The sequence below is a fragment of the Oncorhynchus tshawytscha genome, linkage group LG11 (assembly GCF_018296145.1).
Source record: "Oncorhynchus tshawytscha isolate Ot180627B linkage group LG11, Otsh_v2.0, whole genome shotgun sequence".
NCBI lineage: Eukaryota > Metazoa > Chordata > Actinopteri > Salmoniformes > Salmonidae > Oncorhynchus > Oncorhynchus tshawytscha.
Genome location: NC_056439.1, coordinates 33,192,278 through 33,208,282, shown reverse-complemented (window position 1 = coordinate 33,208,282; position 16,005 = coordinate 33,192,278). Strand labels below are relative to the sequence as shown.

The following is a 16,005-nucleotide window of genomic DNA, read 5'->3' as shown; positions in this document are numbered from 1 at the left end:
GGAACTCTAGAGCTCTGTCAGAGTGACCATTGGGTTCTTGGACACCCATCTGACCAAGGCCCTTCTCCCCCAATTGCTCAGTTTGGCCGGGCGGCCAGAACTAGGAAGTGTCTTGGTGGTTCCAAACTTCTTCCATTTAAGAATGTTAGAGGCCACTGTGTTCTTGGGGACCTTCAATGCTGCAGAAATGTTTTGGTACCCTTCCCCAGATCTGTGCCTCAACAAAATCCTGTCTTGGAGCTCTTTGGACAATTCCTTCAACCTCATGGCTTGGTCTTTGCTCTGACATGAACTGTCAACTGCGGGACCTTATATAGACAGGTGTGTGACTTACAAAATCATGTCCAATCAATTGAATTTACCACAGGTGGACTCCAATCAAGTTGTAGAAACATCTCAAGGATGATCAATGGAAACAGGATGCACCTAAGCTCAATTTCGAGTCTCATAGCAAATGGTCTGAATACTTAAGTAAATAAGATATTTTTGTTTTTATTTTTAATACATTTGCAAAAATGTCTAAAATCCTGTTTTCACTTTGTCACTATGGGGTATTGTGTGTAGATTGCTGAGGATTGTTTTGTGTTGAATCCATTTTAGAATAAGTCTGTAACGTAACAAAATGTGGAGTCTGGATACTTTCCGAAGGCAGTGTAAGCCTGTTCAAAACTTTTTGGAATGTTTTATTCTGTTGAGCCATTTTCGGTGGCCAAATTAAGTTCCAGCTGTAATGTTGTGTTGCCGCAATATAACAAAATTACCGGTATTCCCGGTAGGCCTACTATGCTACTCGCACACAAACCACGAAAAGGAAGAACCAAAGAGGGCAAAATGCAAAACTTTATTTAATGCAGCAATGTAATAACCTGTTCGTATTTTCACTAGAAACAATGACTTGACTTACTTGTGATATTACCCTAATAAAGTTAACCAACTTTTGTGACGGTTTGGTGTGGTATGACTATTATAAGGCTTAGCTACTGCAGGCCTTTGACTGTGGTGTGCACTGGCACTCCATGTGACTCCGACAGTTGAACTTGAGGTGAGGCAGAATGTTTTAGGCCTACCAGACTTACTCCTTTAATCTAACAATCACAGGAGGTTGGTGGCACCTTCATTGAGTAGGACTGGCTCGTGGTAATTACTGGACACTATAAAGTTTTGAACTTTGAAACAACAAATTTCGTTTTTTTGTAATTGGATATTTGGCGTTTGGACAAACGGTGGATAATTTGGCCAATATCACTTGTTTACTAATGGCGCTGGCAGAGCCAAGTTGGAGGTTTCTTTCTACTATCCGATCTGAACGGGTCTCTCGGCTCCGAACCAGTATGGGTTTGTTTTCCCTGGTCTTTTCGGAAAGGGTCTGACTGTCCTCGGGTCCCTTCGGAACGGGTCTCCGTTTTTGGAAAATAAATGTATGCATATCGGGTTGGGTGGGAAAGCCACGGATCCATCCAACGTTTTGGACCCGTGAAGATCTAATGGCTCATGCTGATCTTATTAGTGGAGAGACCATTTGCAATGCAATTGTGGGAAAATGACTTCAAAGAATGATTTAAAGGGATTGTTCACTTTCATCCAAAAGTATCTACATGGATTCTGAAGCTCAAACAGTCACTTATAGAAGCTTTGAACAAAGCGAATATCGAACCCATGACTTGATTGGGATTTGTGCCACCAATGCCAAAAGTTAACCATGTGGAAACAGTGCCAGGGAAATGAACCCAGAGCATGGATTGACATCATTCGTTCTCCATAGACTACTTACAAGGTAAGGAAACCCATTTTGTATTTTTGAGTGAACTATCCCTTTAAGGTCTATTTCCTTGAATGTGCTGTGGAGAAGCAGTAATTGTATGGGTAAAGCCTGGAAATCTTGGGACACACAAACAGTATCTGTAGTTCAAATATATATATATATATATATATATATATATATATATATATATATATATATATATATATATATATATATATATATATATATACACAGTATATCTGAATGTATATCTGAATTTTTTGATTATTTATTATTATAAAAAATAAATAAATGTTTTTAAATGTAACCTTTATTTTACTAGGCAAGTTTCAACTGTACTAATATTTTCAACAAGTACTTCCTGATAATTCTAATGACAGGTTAGTTTAGGCCCCAGGCCTTGCTGACAGGCGCCCATCCCCTACTTCAAACGGCTACTGTCAGTAGAACTCACTCACCAATCACGTAAAACATGAGGTCCCTTATCAGAAAGCACAGTGCCACAGTACAGCCAAATATAAAAGCTCCCGCTGAAAGAGAAACAAAGACAGGCATCATACTTTACTTGACTTTCACAGCACAGAAAAAGCTTTTGACAGACATTTCATAATGATCTGATGTGCCCTACGCCCAGGGCACTAAAGTGGTCGCATAAGCTCCTACATATTTTGCTGTGTGACCTGACATTTTATTTTGGGAGCACCAGTGCGACCAGGACAAAAATTACCCTGATAATGACTGTTGTAATGATAGGTTTCACTGTGCAGTTGTTTCTGAGTACCTTAAGAAACAAAAGTGAGCACAGATTTGTTCAATCGAAAGCCTACATGTAAAGAAAATAAAAAAATATTAAAGAATGTATCAGTGACTTGTATTTCTTGCAACTTTCTGAAGATGTAACGGCAGGGGAATGCCTGGGTCTACCACTTTGTGTAGCCAGTAATCAAATCAAATCTGATTTGTCACATACACATGGTTAGCAGATGTTAATGCGAGTGTAGCGAAATGCTTGTGCTTCTAGTTCCGACAATGCAGTAATAACCAACAAGTAATCTAACATAACAATTCCACAACAACTACCTTATACACACAAGTGTAAAGGGATAAAGAATATGTAAAAGATATATGATTGCGTGATGGTACAGAACGGCATAAGCAAGATGCAGTAGATGGTATCGAGTACATTAAAAACATATGAGATGAGTAATTTAGGGTATGTAAACATATTAAGTGGCACTGTTTAAAGTGGCTAGTGATACATTTTGTACATAATCTTTTCCAATATTAAAGTGGCTGGAGTTGATTCAGTATGTTGGCAGCAGCCACTCAATGTTAGTGGTGGCTGTTTAACAAACAGTCTGATGGCCTTGAGATAGAAGCTGTTTTTCAGTCTCTCGGTCCCAGCTTTGATGCACCTGTACTGACATTCACCTTCTGGATGATAGAGGGGTGAACAGGCAGTGGCTCGGGTGGTTGTTGTCCTTGATGATCTTTATGGCCTTCCTGTGACATCGGGTGGTGTAGGTGTCCTGGAGGGCAGATAGTTTGCCCCCGGTGATGCGTTGTGCAGACCTTACTATCCTCTGGAGAGCCTTACGGTTGTGGGCGGAGCAGTTGCCGTACCAGGCGGTGATACAGCCCGACAGGATGCTCTCGATTGTGCATCTGTAAAAGTTTGTGAGTGCTTTTTGTGACAAGCTGAATTTCTTCAGCCTCCTGAGGTTGAAGAGGTGCCGCTGCGCCTTCTTCACCACGCTGTCTGTGTGGGTGGACCAATTCAGTTTGTCCGTGATGTGTACGCCAAGGAACTTAAAACTTACCACCCTCTCCACTACTGTCCCGTCGATGTGGATAGGGGGGTGCTCCCTCTGCTGTTTCCTGAAGTCCACGATCATCTCCTTTGTTTTGTTGACATTGAGTGTAAGGTTATTTTCCTGACACCACACTCCAAGGGCCCTCACCTCCTCCCTGTAGGCCGTCTCGTCGTTGTTGGTAATCAAGCCTACCACTGTAGTGTCGTCTGCAAACTTGATGATTGAGTTGGAGGTGTGCATGGCCACGCAGTCGTGGGTGAACAGGGAGTACAGGAGAGGGCTCAGAACGCACCCTTGTGGGGCCACAGTGTTGAGGATCAGCGGGATGGAGATGTTGTTCCCTACCCTCACCACCTGGGTGGGGGCGGCCCGTCAGGAAGTCCAGTACCCAGTTGCACAGGGCGGGGTCGAGACCCAGGGTCACAAACCTCTTGTGTCTGAGCCGTTGAATTGCGACTCTACTTTGTCTCTATACTGACGCTTAGCTTGTTTGATTGCCTTGCGGAGGGAATAGCTACAGTGTTTGTACTCGGTCATGTTTCTGGTCACCTTGCCCTTGTTAAAAGCAGTGGTTCGCGTTTTCAGTTTTGCGCGAATGCTGCCATCAATCCACGGTTTCTGGTTTGGGAATGTTTTAATAGTTGCTGTGGGTACGACGTCGATGATGCACTTGCTTATAAACTCGCTGACCGAATCAGCGTATTCATCAATGTTGTTGTTTGACGCAATGTGGAACATATCCCAATCCACGTGATTGAAGCAATCTTGAAGCGTGGAATCAGATTGGTTGGACCAGCGTTGAACAGACCTGAGCTCAGGAGCTTTCTGTTTTAGTCTCTGTCTATAGGCAGGGAGCAACAAAATGGAGTCGTGGTCAGCTTTTCCGAAAGGAGGACGGGGGAGGGCCTTATATGCGTCGCGGAAGTTATAATAACAATGATCCTGAGTTTTACCAACCCTGGTAGAACAATCAATATGCTGATAGAATTTAGGGAGTCTTGTTTTCAGATTAGCCTTGTTAAAATCCCCAGCTACAATGAATGCAGCCTCAGGATATGTGGTTTCCAGTTTACATAGAGTAAAATAAAGTTCGTTCAGGGCCATCGATGTGTCTGCTTGGGGGGGAATATATGTGGCTGTGATTATAATCGAAGATAATTCTCTTGGTAGATAATGCGGTCGACATTTGATTGTGAGGAATTCTAAGTCAGGTGAACAGAAGGACTTGAGTTCCTTTATGTTGTTATGATCACACCACGTCACGTTAATCATAAGGCAAACCTCCTGCCCCTCTTCTTACCAGAAAGATGCTTGTTTCTGTCGGCGCGATGCTTGAAGAAACCAGTTGGCTGTACCGACTCCGATAGTGTGTCTCGAGTGAGCCATGTTTCCGTGAAGCAAAGAACATTACAGTCTCTTATGTCTCTCTGGAATGCTACCCTTGCTCGGATTTCATCAACAAGTTGTCAAAAGACTGGACATTGGCGAGTAGTATGCTAGGGAGTGGTGCGCGATGTGCCCGTCTCCGGAGCCTGACCAGAAGATCGCTTCGTCTGCCCCTTTTACAGCGTCGTTGTTTTGGTTCGCCGGCTGGGATCCGATCCATTGTCCTGGGCAAAACACAGGATCCGCTTCGGGAAAGTCGTATTTCTGGTCGTAATGATGGTGAGTTGACGTTGCTCTTATATTCAGTAGTTCCTCCCGACTGTATGTAATAAAACCTAAGATTACCTGGGGTACCAATGTAAGAAATAACACGTAAAAAAACAAATACTGCATAGTTTCCTAGGAACGCGAAGCGAGGCAGCCTTCTCTGTCGGCGCCAGATGTGTACCACATGCCAAAACAGTCATTTATAAAGGCTTTAACATAAAACTTTTCATATTAAATGGAGGCAGGCTTACCTGGCAGAATGATATGATATAATGATGATTTGTATCAATCGGATGCTATTTTTTTCTGTCAAACTCTGCTATTGAGCATGCAGTACAGAAACACCACCAGCCAAACACCAGTCTCTTGAGTTCAATTGAAATTAAAGGGAAACTATGTTTTTCTTTTCTTCCTTAGACCTCAAAAGTGGTCTCCTGATATGGTTAAAATGGTTGTGCAATTCAAATGATATATTCTCTACAGATCACTTAATTGGAGTGCCAGAATGAACTCTTTAACAATTCAAAGTATGATGCTACAAGTCTATACAGATGCTTGTGGCATAATAAAACCCAATCAAAAAGTTTTACTTCAGACTTAGAACATCCAATTTTACGTTTAAAATGTATTTAAAATAAGTGTGATTTTGAGAGTGAAATCTGAAAAAAGAACTGGTGGAATTTCGAAATCTGGAAAAACAAAACCGAGAAAATGTTTTTGTTGTGGCTTTTGGTGTTATTAGGGAGAATACATGTATTGGCTGGTAGATTGTTTTTAATCTACCTGCCACAGTGGCTGTTGGACTAAAAAGTTAGTTTTTAGGCCCTGTTCATAAACCATGTTACAGGTCATTACAAAACCAGCATTTGTTTACACCTTGTTCAGTCATGTTACCTCATTAGCTAGCTAGCTAACAACCTGGTTACTTTATCAGTATATCTAAACATTTGGAGGCAAAGAAAGAAGCGAAAAGGGATAGCTTCTTTATAAGATCAATGATCATAGCAATGAATGAATGACTGATCACTTGCATGTCATCACTCACAAACTTGACGACCTTAAAGAGACAGTTTAGAATTTTCGATGTAATGCGCTTCAATAGATAGTGCTTTTGCACAATGTAGAAACCTAATATTACACAAATGACTGTAATTATCAACATTTTAGCTTTTTATAATAAACAAATGTCTTTACCGGGTTAAATATTTGTTTCTAGAGCACAACATGTAACAAGTAGCAAGAATTCATATACACCCAATATGCTAGATCTCAATCAATTCAAAAATATATATATCTTCTGGTGCTCCTAGATTTGACATTTTAAGTGATTTTTTATTTATTTAGAGCACTGCCTACGCCCTTCATTCTCACAGGCTTGGAGGATTGACCTTTTTATTTCACTTTTGCTTTCTGATATACCTGTAGATAATAAACCTTTGAAACTAGAACACATACCCATGTTGGACTCTGCATCCAGGACATTAATCCGAAAGTCTAATTGGTCCATGTTGTCCTGCACTAGCCAAGCACAGTAGTGTGTGGACAATCTGTGTATTCACCGATGCATCACACCACAAAGCCAAATCAAGCTTTTCCAGAAATAGGACTTAGGCTATTCTTGGCATCAGAGAAGATACCTATCATAGGTAGCATAGCTATTTGCTTATTGGGAGTGTACAAGCCAATGAGAATCGGTGTGTACTACAGTATGTAAATTAGGATAGGTAAGAAATTGTACATGAGAATTGTAATGTAACAACATAGGCCTAGGCTACTTTCTTTCACATTATGTCTTAACTGTCTTAAAATGGCACTGTAGTAACAGTCAACTTCTCCTTTACAACACCTAGTTTTGTTCATCTGTGTGGCAATTGCTTAATAAAAAGTTCAATGCTAGGTCCTTGCAATTAGGGCTGGCATAATTACCATATAACCGTGTAACCGATGGTTAGGATGAAGACCACCATGAAAATAAAATAACTGTCATAACGAACAGCTGACTGAAGTACTATCACCATACTTAGGTGCCGATACGATATTTATTGTGATTCTCACGATTCTATATGTGTTGCGATTCGATACAGTGAATTTAATTGTGAATCGATGTTCCAGACATTTTGCTCATCACATGTCTGTTGCAGAGGGACAAGAGAGAGCCATGAGAAAACTAGATTTGATCAGTCATGGAAATAAAAGTGCTGAAAACAAATTTGCTGCATATTTAAAAAGATAAGAGAACAAGCTATGTTGGTGCAGGTACATCCAACTGGCACTAACATTATATTGCGATATTGTATCTTGACGACGATACGATAACGTCACTATTAACAACAATCATGAAACGTTGTTGCTCCTTGAAGAAAGTAGCAACAAACAAGTCTTCAACGCAGCAGCAACACAAATAGAAATATAATGAATATAACAGGCTTGGAACTAACTTTGGCAATTTCACTGGAGAAGTTTTTCCAGAAATAGGACTTAGGTATCTTCTCTGATGCCAAGAATAGCCTATCATAGGTAGCATGCAATAATTTCCATGGTAATGTAGACTGTTCATTCAAATGATGTTAACTGATGTGTAGCACATATTGAAGGGTACAATTCCTGCTTTTACTTCCTGCTTTGCTCTTATGGATACACTTGCAAAGGCCGCCAGTCACAGCCCTACTTGCAACGCATCAGTATCTTCTACAGCCAGTGTCTAAAATCACTCTTAATCCATGGCAGACGCATTGCACTCACCGATAGACCACTTCTCATTCAGGCGCCTTTCAGCAAGGCTGTGCACAAGTTGGATCTCGTAGTCCTGGTCGCGGCTCCCCCTAGAGGCCTGGAGAACCTTGACGCCCGTGGACAGCTTGATGTAGTCTTCGTAGTAGTATCCCCACGCAGCAAGAGAGAGCTGCAACTGGCTGTCAAACTGGGCTAGATCATCCAGAGTCATACAACCCAAGGTCTTCAGTCTTCAGTTGGACCACAGTGCAATATGATCAAACACAGAGAAAAAACAGTCAATTGTATTCATTCACCTCTAGCATGGCCACAGTCTCAAACAGGATAATACACAGAACGACTGAACAAGAAGAACCTGATTTTAAAGCTGGATTGTAGTCTGTTATTGCTTTAAATATTGTGTACTTTATCAGACATGCAAAGCAAATATTGATCTATCACCCTGTTCTGCACTGTACCACAGTAACCTGAACATGATCTACTAGGTTACATTTACATTAAGCCTTTAAGGGACAAGTAAATAATAATAATAATTTATTACATTTGTAAAGCGCTTTTCATTATCCAGGAATAATCTCAAAGTGCATAAAATAACCATTTAAATAGAAAAACAGTTAAAAAAAACAAAATAAATATACATTGAACAAAAATATAAACTCAACATGCAACAATTTCAATGATTTTTACTGAGTTACAGTTCATATAAAGGAAATGTCAATTGAAATACATTTATTAGCCCCTAATCTAAGGATTTCACATGACTGGGCAGGGGCGCAGCCATGGGTGGGCCTGGGCGGCCATAGCAGGAAGAGAATGGGTCCTAGCACCGACCCCTGTGGGACACCACAGGTTATGGTGGACTCCACTGATCTTGCCTCACCAAGGGTGGCGCACTGCTTGTGGTTAGAGATGTAGGAGGTAAACCATAGAGAATGGCACCAAATGGGGTGGCTGCAGTTTTACGGGCTCCTGACCAATTGTGCTATTTTGTGTGTTTTTTTTGTAGTTTTCTTCTTTTTTTGTACATAATTATTCCGCCATCGTTTATTATGACCGAAAAGAGCTTCTGAACTGTACTGCGATTCTGTACTGCGATTACTCACCTCGAACTGGACTAGGATTTTTTCATTAATGAGTCAGACACAAAGGATATACTGCTCCTCCTGGACCAGGCCCAAATCCCTGTCATTTATATGAAGAGGAGACGCCGTTACAAAGGTCGAAGAGCCAGATGGCTGGCGAGACTGCGCTGGCGAGTAGATAATCCGCCTTTACCCTCCGTTTTACTGCTAAACGTGTAATCACTGGAGAATAAATTGGATGAGCTCCATAAGATCAGGAGGGGTAGTGTGTCTCTTTGATAACAGCAATCTCGAAATATTAAGGAAGTCTCATGGTTTTGCTCGCCTGAATTAGAGTGTTTCATAATAAGCTGTAGACCCCACTATTTACCAAGAGAGTTTTCATCTATATTCTTCATAGCTGTCTATTTACCACCACAAACCAATGCTGGCACTAAGACAGCACTCAGCGAGCTGTATAAGGCCATAAGCAAACAAGAAAATGCTTATCCAGAAGCTGTGCCGGGAACTTTAATGCAGGAAACCTAAAACCCATGTCACATGTGCAACTCACCCTCCATTAGGCAAATCTGACAATAACTATATCCTCCTGATTCCTGCTTACAAGCAAACACTCAAACAGGAAGTAGCATTGACGTGGTCAATACGGAAGTGGTCTGATGAAGCAGATGCTAAGCTACAGGACTGTTTCTGGAATACGTTCCGGGATGCATCCAATGGCATTGAAGAGTATACCACATCAGTCACTGGCTTCATTAATGTATCGACGACATTGTCCACACAGTGACAGTACCCCTTGTATATAGCCTCATTATTGCTATTTTATTGTGTTACAATTTTTCCTTTAGTTCAGCAAACTTTTTTAAAACTCTGCACTGTTGGTTAAAACCTCTACGGGATCAGTGTCCCCCCATGGGACGGTTGAGCTAACGTCCACTAATGTGATTAACATGACGTTGTAACTAACAACAACATTTCCCAGGACATAGACATGTCTTAAATGGGGAGAAAGCTTAAATTATTGTTAATCGAACTGCACTGTCGAATTGACAGTAGCTATTACAGTGAAAAAATACCATGCTATTGTTTGAGGAGAGTGCACAACAACAACAAAAACTTTTATCATGGCAACTGGTTGATACATTCACCTCTGAAGATAAATAACGTACTTAAATTCAGCAATCTTGCTCTGATTTGTCATTCTGAGGGTCCCAGAGTTAAAATGTAGCATAGTTTTGTCAAATAAAATCTATTTTTATATTAAAATGTAGGAACTGGGTTCTACAGTTTGAACTTCTGCTATGTCTGCCACCTTGCTTCAGGTTCTGAGCTACAGGCAGTTAGATTTGGGTATATAATTTTATGCAAAAATTAAAATAAAGGGTGCGATCCTTAATTAAGGGCTTGTAAATAAGCTTTTCCCTGTTGTATTCGGCGAATTGATTAGAGTTTAGGGCAGTCCCACAGATGGCAGTGTGCTCTCTGAGGCGCTGCAGTAGAATGTGTGATCAACTGTGTCAAAAGCAGTACTAAGGTCCAAAAGAAGGAGGAGTCAGAGTGGGGTTAGAGTTGGAGGATACAATGTTCTCTCGGATGGTGTTGATTTTAGCCTTGAAGAACTCAGAAAATCTGTTGCATTTTTCAGTAGTTGCTGTCGGAGGGCCAGAGTCTATAGGATGGAGAAGACGACTGATGGTGGAAAACAAAGTCCTATGATTTCCTCGGTCGTTGTCAGAGTAGAAGGTGGAGTGGGCTGCTTTAAATGCTTTTAAATAACAAGCCTGGTAGTCCTTATAGACCAGTAGATGGACAAATAGGCCAGCACTTCTCCACAGACGCTCTCGCTTGTGGCCATGGGTCTTCATGCTAAGCAGCTCCTCTGTGAACCATGGGGAGAACTGTTGGAAGGATATTTGGAAGGATACTTTTTCAAGGGCAAGGCTGTTTAAGGTGTTCCTTAGAGTGCTGTTATACAGGTCAACCATCTATCTCATCAGGGATATCAGACTCATGACAGTCAGCTTGTAGGGCAGGGCAAACAGACTCCTGGAAGACGGACGTGTCAAGGGACTTGTTGTTTTTGAATGTAATAGTGCACTTATAGCAGAGCTGAAGTGCAGGAGTATTCACGGACATTGTAATGGCCCTATGGCCAGATGCACATCCAGGTCTGAGGCAGGGATGTCTCCAGTGATGAAGTCTAAATAGTGTTAATTGCTGAAGGATGGGGCTGGAGAAATGTAGCGATTCTCAAATTCATAGACAGAGCTATGGATGCAAGGACTGACCATCCATGAGATTACAGTTTTAACCATGTTTTGAGGCTATACAGTGTTTGTTTACAATTACTTTGTTTGAAAACAAAGGAGTAAAACAAGTTCATATTTTGGGTTCTGATGGGGTAAGAAAATTGCCCATTAGGGATTTATTTATAAGTTACAGTGACAAGAAAAAGTATGTGAACCCTTTGGAATTACCTGGATTTGTGTATAAATTGGTCGTCAAATTTGATCTGATCTTCAGCTAAGTCACAACAATAGACAAACATAGTGAGCTTAAACTAATAACACACAAATTATTGTATTTTTCTTGTCTATATTCAAATCTAAGTTTATTTGTCACATGCGCCAAATACAACAGTGAAATCCTTACTTAATACATCACTTAAACATTCACAGTGTAGGTTGGAAAAAGTATGTGAACCCCTAGGCTAATGACTTCTCTAAAAGCTAATTGGAGTCAGCTAACATGGAGTCCAATCAATGAGATGAGATTGGAGATGTTGGTTAGAGCTGCCTTGACCTATAAAAAACACTCACAAAATGTGAGTTTACTATTCACAAGCAGTATTACCTAATGTGAACCATGCCTCGAACAAAATAGATCTCAAAAGACCTAAGATTAAGAATTGTTGTATTGCATGAAGCTGGAAAGCGTTACAAAAGTATCTCTAAAAGCCTTGATGTTCATCAGTCCACGATAAGACAAATTGTCTATAAATGGAGAAAGTCCAGCACTGTTGCTACTAGTGTCTGTCCTGCAAAGATGACTGCAAAAGAGCACAGCTCAATGAGGTTAAGAAGAATCCTAGAGTGTCAGCTAAAGAAATTTCTGGAACATGCTAACATCTCTGTTGACGAGTAACAAGAATGGTGTTCATGGGAGGACAAATTCTTATTTTCAATGATGGCCTAGGAACAGTGGGTTAACTGCCTTGTTCAGGGGCAGAATGACATATTTTTACCTTGTCAACTCGGGGATTCAATCTTGCAACCTTTTGGTTACTAGTCCAACGCTCTAACTACTAGGCTACCTGCCGCCCCATTGCTGCACGTCCGAAGTTTGCAAAAGTGCACCTGGATGTTCCACAGCGTGCACCTGGAAGTGCACCTGGATGTTCCACAGCGCTACTGGCAAAATATTCTGTAGACAGATGAAACTACAAAAAATGGCACAGCACAGCACACCAACATCAAAACCTCATCCCAACTGTAAAGTATGGTGGAGGAAGCATCATGGTTTGGGGCTGCTTTGCTGCCTCAGGGCCTGGACAGCTTGCTATCATCGACGGAAAAATGAATTCCCAAGTTTATCAAGACATTTTGCAGGAGAATGTTAGGCAATCTGTCCGCCAATTGAAGCTCAACAGAAGTTGGGTGAACAAGACAACGACCCAAAACGCAGAAGTAAATCAACAACCGAAGGACTTCAACAGAAGAAAATATGCCTTCTGGAGTGGCCCAGTCAGAGTCCTGACCTCAACCTGAATTAAAATCCAGTGGCAGGACCTCGAGCGGTTCACACCAGACATCCTAAGAATATTGCTGAACTGAAACAGTTTTGTAAGGAGGAATGGACCAAAATTCCTCTTGACCGTTGCGCAAGTCTGATCCGCAACTCCAGAAAACATTTGGTTGAGGTTGTTGCTGCCAAAGGAGGGTCAACCAGTTATTAAATCACATACTTTTCCCACCCTGCACTGTGAATGTTTACACGGTGTGTTCAATAGACATGACAAATTATAATTGTTTGTGTGTTATTAGTTTAAGCAGACTGTGTTTGTCTATTGTTATGACCTAGATGAAGATCAGATAACATTTTATGACCAATTTATGCAGAAATCCAGTTATTTCCAAAGGGTTCACATACTTTTTCTTGCCACTGTATATTCTTCAATAATCAAATATAGTATATATCATGAATTGAAATGTCAAAAAATGTACGTAGCTCTCGCAGATTGCCCCTTTAAGGTTCATATAAACATTAAAGTAAAATAGTGTGGTATGTATTGAGTCATGATGAAATGGCTTCCTCCACTGACAGATGTATAAAATGGTATATGGGTAATCTACTCAAGGAACAAAAGCTTCCCATAGTTGACAGCTGCTGTAGCTACAAGAAACAAAGTATAGTAACCACTATAACCCCCAGCTGCTCATGTTCACAATTACTTCAGGTAGGGAGTGAGTGTCACTAATCAGACAGAGGTGAACTCATACTGTACTACAGTAATATGCAGAGGAGGTCGGTTAACAATCCCATTTGTATGACTAGCCCATGGATCACAATGAAATGTCTGAATGTGATGCAACTGAAAACCGATATTTATTCAAATATTAGACAGAAAAAAGGGTCTGCTACTCCGTCCACTGAGAGCTACCCCCATATCCGCAGCATTGCATAACATCTACCATATTGTATGTGTAACAACACCTTAAAGCGGCATTCAGCAGTTGAAACAATAACAAAGCCGACTCCCCGCCCCGTTTCGGTAAAAAGCTGAAGGATGGGGCAGGAGAAATGTAACCAGTCTCAAATTCATAGACAGAGCTATGGACGCAATGACTGACCATCCATGAGATCACAATTTTTAACCATGTTGAGGCTTTATAGTGTTTGTTTACACTTACTAATTTACAAACATTGGAGTAAAACAAGCTTATACCACAGTTGAATCTAGCTCATGAGACAATTATAAGTTATATTTTCAAGAATAAATGGGTACATATAATACATTTATAAGTTTTAAAAAATGGCTGTAGCAACTGTGGATTGCCTCTTTAAGTGACCCTCTGAAATATGGTTTCCCAAACTTGGTCCTAGGGCCTAACCCCTAGGTGCACGTTTTGGTTTTTGCCCTCGCACTACACAGCTGATTCAAATAACCAACTCATCATCAAGCTTTGATTGTTTAAATCAGCTGTGTAGTGATAGGGCAAAAACTAAAACGTGCACCCAGGGGGGTCCCCGGGACCGAGTTTGGGAAATGCTGCTCGGAAACACTGCAGCCACTGAGCTTAATGTCACCAAGAGCAGCCAGCCATGAATGGGGATGCTGCCCCCAAGTGGACATAAAAACACATATCTTCTAAGGCTGTTATTCTATCTCTCAGAGAAAGACAGAAAGTGAAAGAGGGACCTCAGTGTTTCACAAAATGAGTGAATTCAGTAAGATGTTAGTGCACTAACTGTAAGTATCTCTGGATAAGAGCATCTGCTAAATGACTCAAATGGAAAAAAAGTCATGCAGAATCGTTTAGTAATGTTAATTGTGTATGTATATGTGATGGGTTTGAATCTGCCCATGACAGGTGAGAGGTAAGTAGTGCTATGCTGGTAACAATTAGTTGCATGCTTGTGTAGTGGCACTGACAACATGGTAGTGGTATGCTTACGTATGATAGTAGTGCTCAAGGCTCTGAGAGCAGAGCCACTCCTGGAAGGCAAAGTCTCGCAGCAGCTGGATATGAGCCTCTGCGATGTCCCTCCAGCGCCGCTTCTCTCTCACCACGTACTCCAGACGAGTCAGAATACTCAGGCTCAGCTCCTCCAGAGTCTCCACATCTACACACACAGGCAAAGACAGACACAGACAAATCAGCCAGAGCAGAGAAGGATCTAGTCTATAGCCTGCCTTATCATAAATAAATTCACCTCAACAACACCAGATTGAGGCCAAGATAAGAATATACTCCTACCTGCAAACAGGCAGGCCCTAAATCACTAAAACCACAACATCATGAGCTTTGGGAAATTACACTAACCTAAAACCAAGACCTATACCTCTTCAACGGGAGAGAGAGAATGAGCTAAATCATTTCACCCATTGGCTGAACATTCAAGAAAATATCCTTTGAACTGTGTAGGCTTTTGTACAAACTCCAATGGATGAGTAAATTCAAAGATGATCAATTCCCCTTGTTGTAAAATAACTGGGATGCTGTAAATCAACTACAGAATAAATCAATGAAGATGTTACTGTGTTTGGTTGCAATCACATTAGCCTCTGGCTTCTTTACATCAGCAATAGTTCAGAGATACCAAACTGACACTGTTCCATGTCATTCATAAACGCTGGATCAAATCAAGTTGCTGATATTTTGTCAACTGACCTTCAAATAAGTGTTTGTATTCGGAGAGACTGTGGCCTTGAATCCATTCTTCAATCTGACTTTCTTTGCCTTTCTTCCAGCGCACTTCCCAGAAGAAGATCCACGAGACTGAGCAGAAGAGGAAAGTCAGCAAAAAGCGGAGGTCCATCAGACCATCTTCAGCTCTGACTCAGACTCTTCTGCTCCCCACATAGGCTGGGCCAGGTCCAAAATACTGCACGATAAAATAAAAAGTTGCAAATCATGTTCATTCTCCAGCTTCTTCACTGGTAAAGAGCTATAGCAACAACAACAAAAATATCACAGGTTTAAGTCAGGCAGCTCATGAAAGGTAAGCCTAAACAATGACTAAAAGACAACTAAAACGTTGTGACCATGCTTATCTAGCAACTCAGGTGCTTTCATTATGCAGTAGCAGCATAGCCGAGAAGGCATGCATGAATGTTAATGTCTCACACTGGAGGAGTGTTGAATGATGGGATAGGACATGTAATCCAGATGACATATGCATGAACTGGCAAGGTTCTTAAAATGTCTCATTACTTTTATCTCATAATCTAAACTAAAGA

General features: G+C 41.0%; 1 protein-coding gene across 4 annotated transcripts in view; it reads right to left on the bottom strand.

Moving 5' to 3' along the window:
* Nucleotides 1–16,005, bottom strand: part of LOC112233156 (apoptosis-resistant E3 ubiquitin protein ligase 1) — a 35,943-nt gene that overhangs the window by 13,900 nt on the left and 6,038 nt on the right. For all 4 annotated transcript variants that reach the window (XM_024400581.2, XM_024400583.2, XM_024400582.2 and 1 more), the window contains 4 exons: nucleotides 15,437–15,650; nucleotides 14,720–14,888; nucleotides 7,972–8,192; nucleotides 2,221–2,292 (listed from right to left, as the gene is read on the bottom strand). In XM_024400581.2, the coding sequence (XP_024256349.1) occupies nucleotides 2,221–2,292; nucleotides 7,972–8,192; nucleotides 14,720–14,888; nucleotides 15,437–15,584 (610 nt within the window). In that variant the 5' untranslated portion in view covers nucleotides 15,585–15,650. The remainder of the gene's footprint in view (nucleotides 1–2,220; nucleotides 2,293–7,971; nucleotides 8,193–14,719; nucleotides 14,889–15,436; nucleotides 15,651–16,005) is intronic.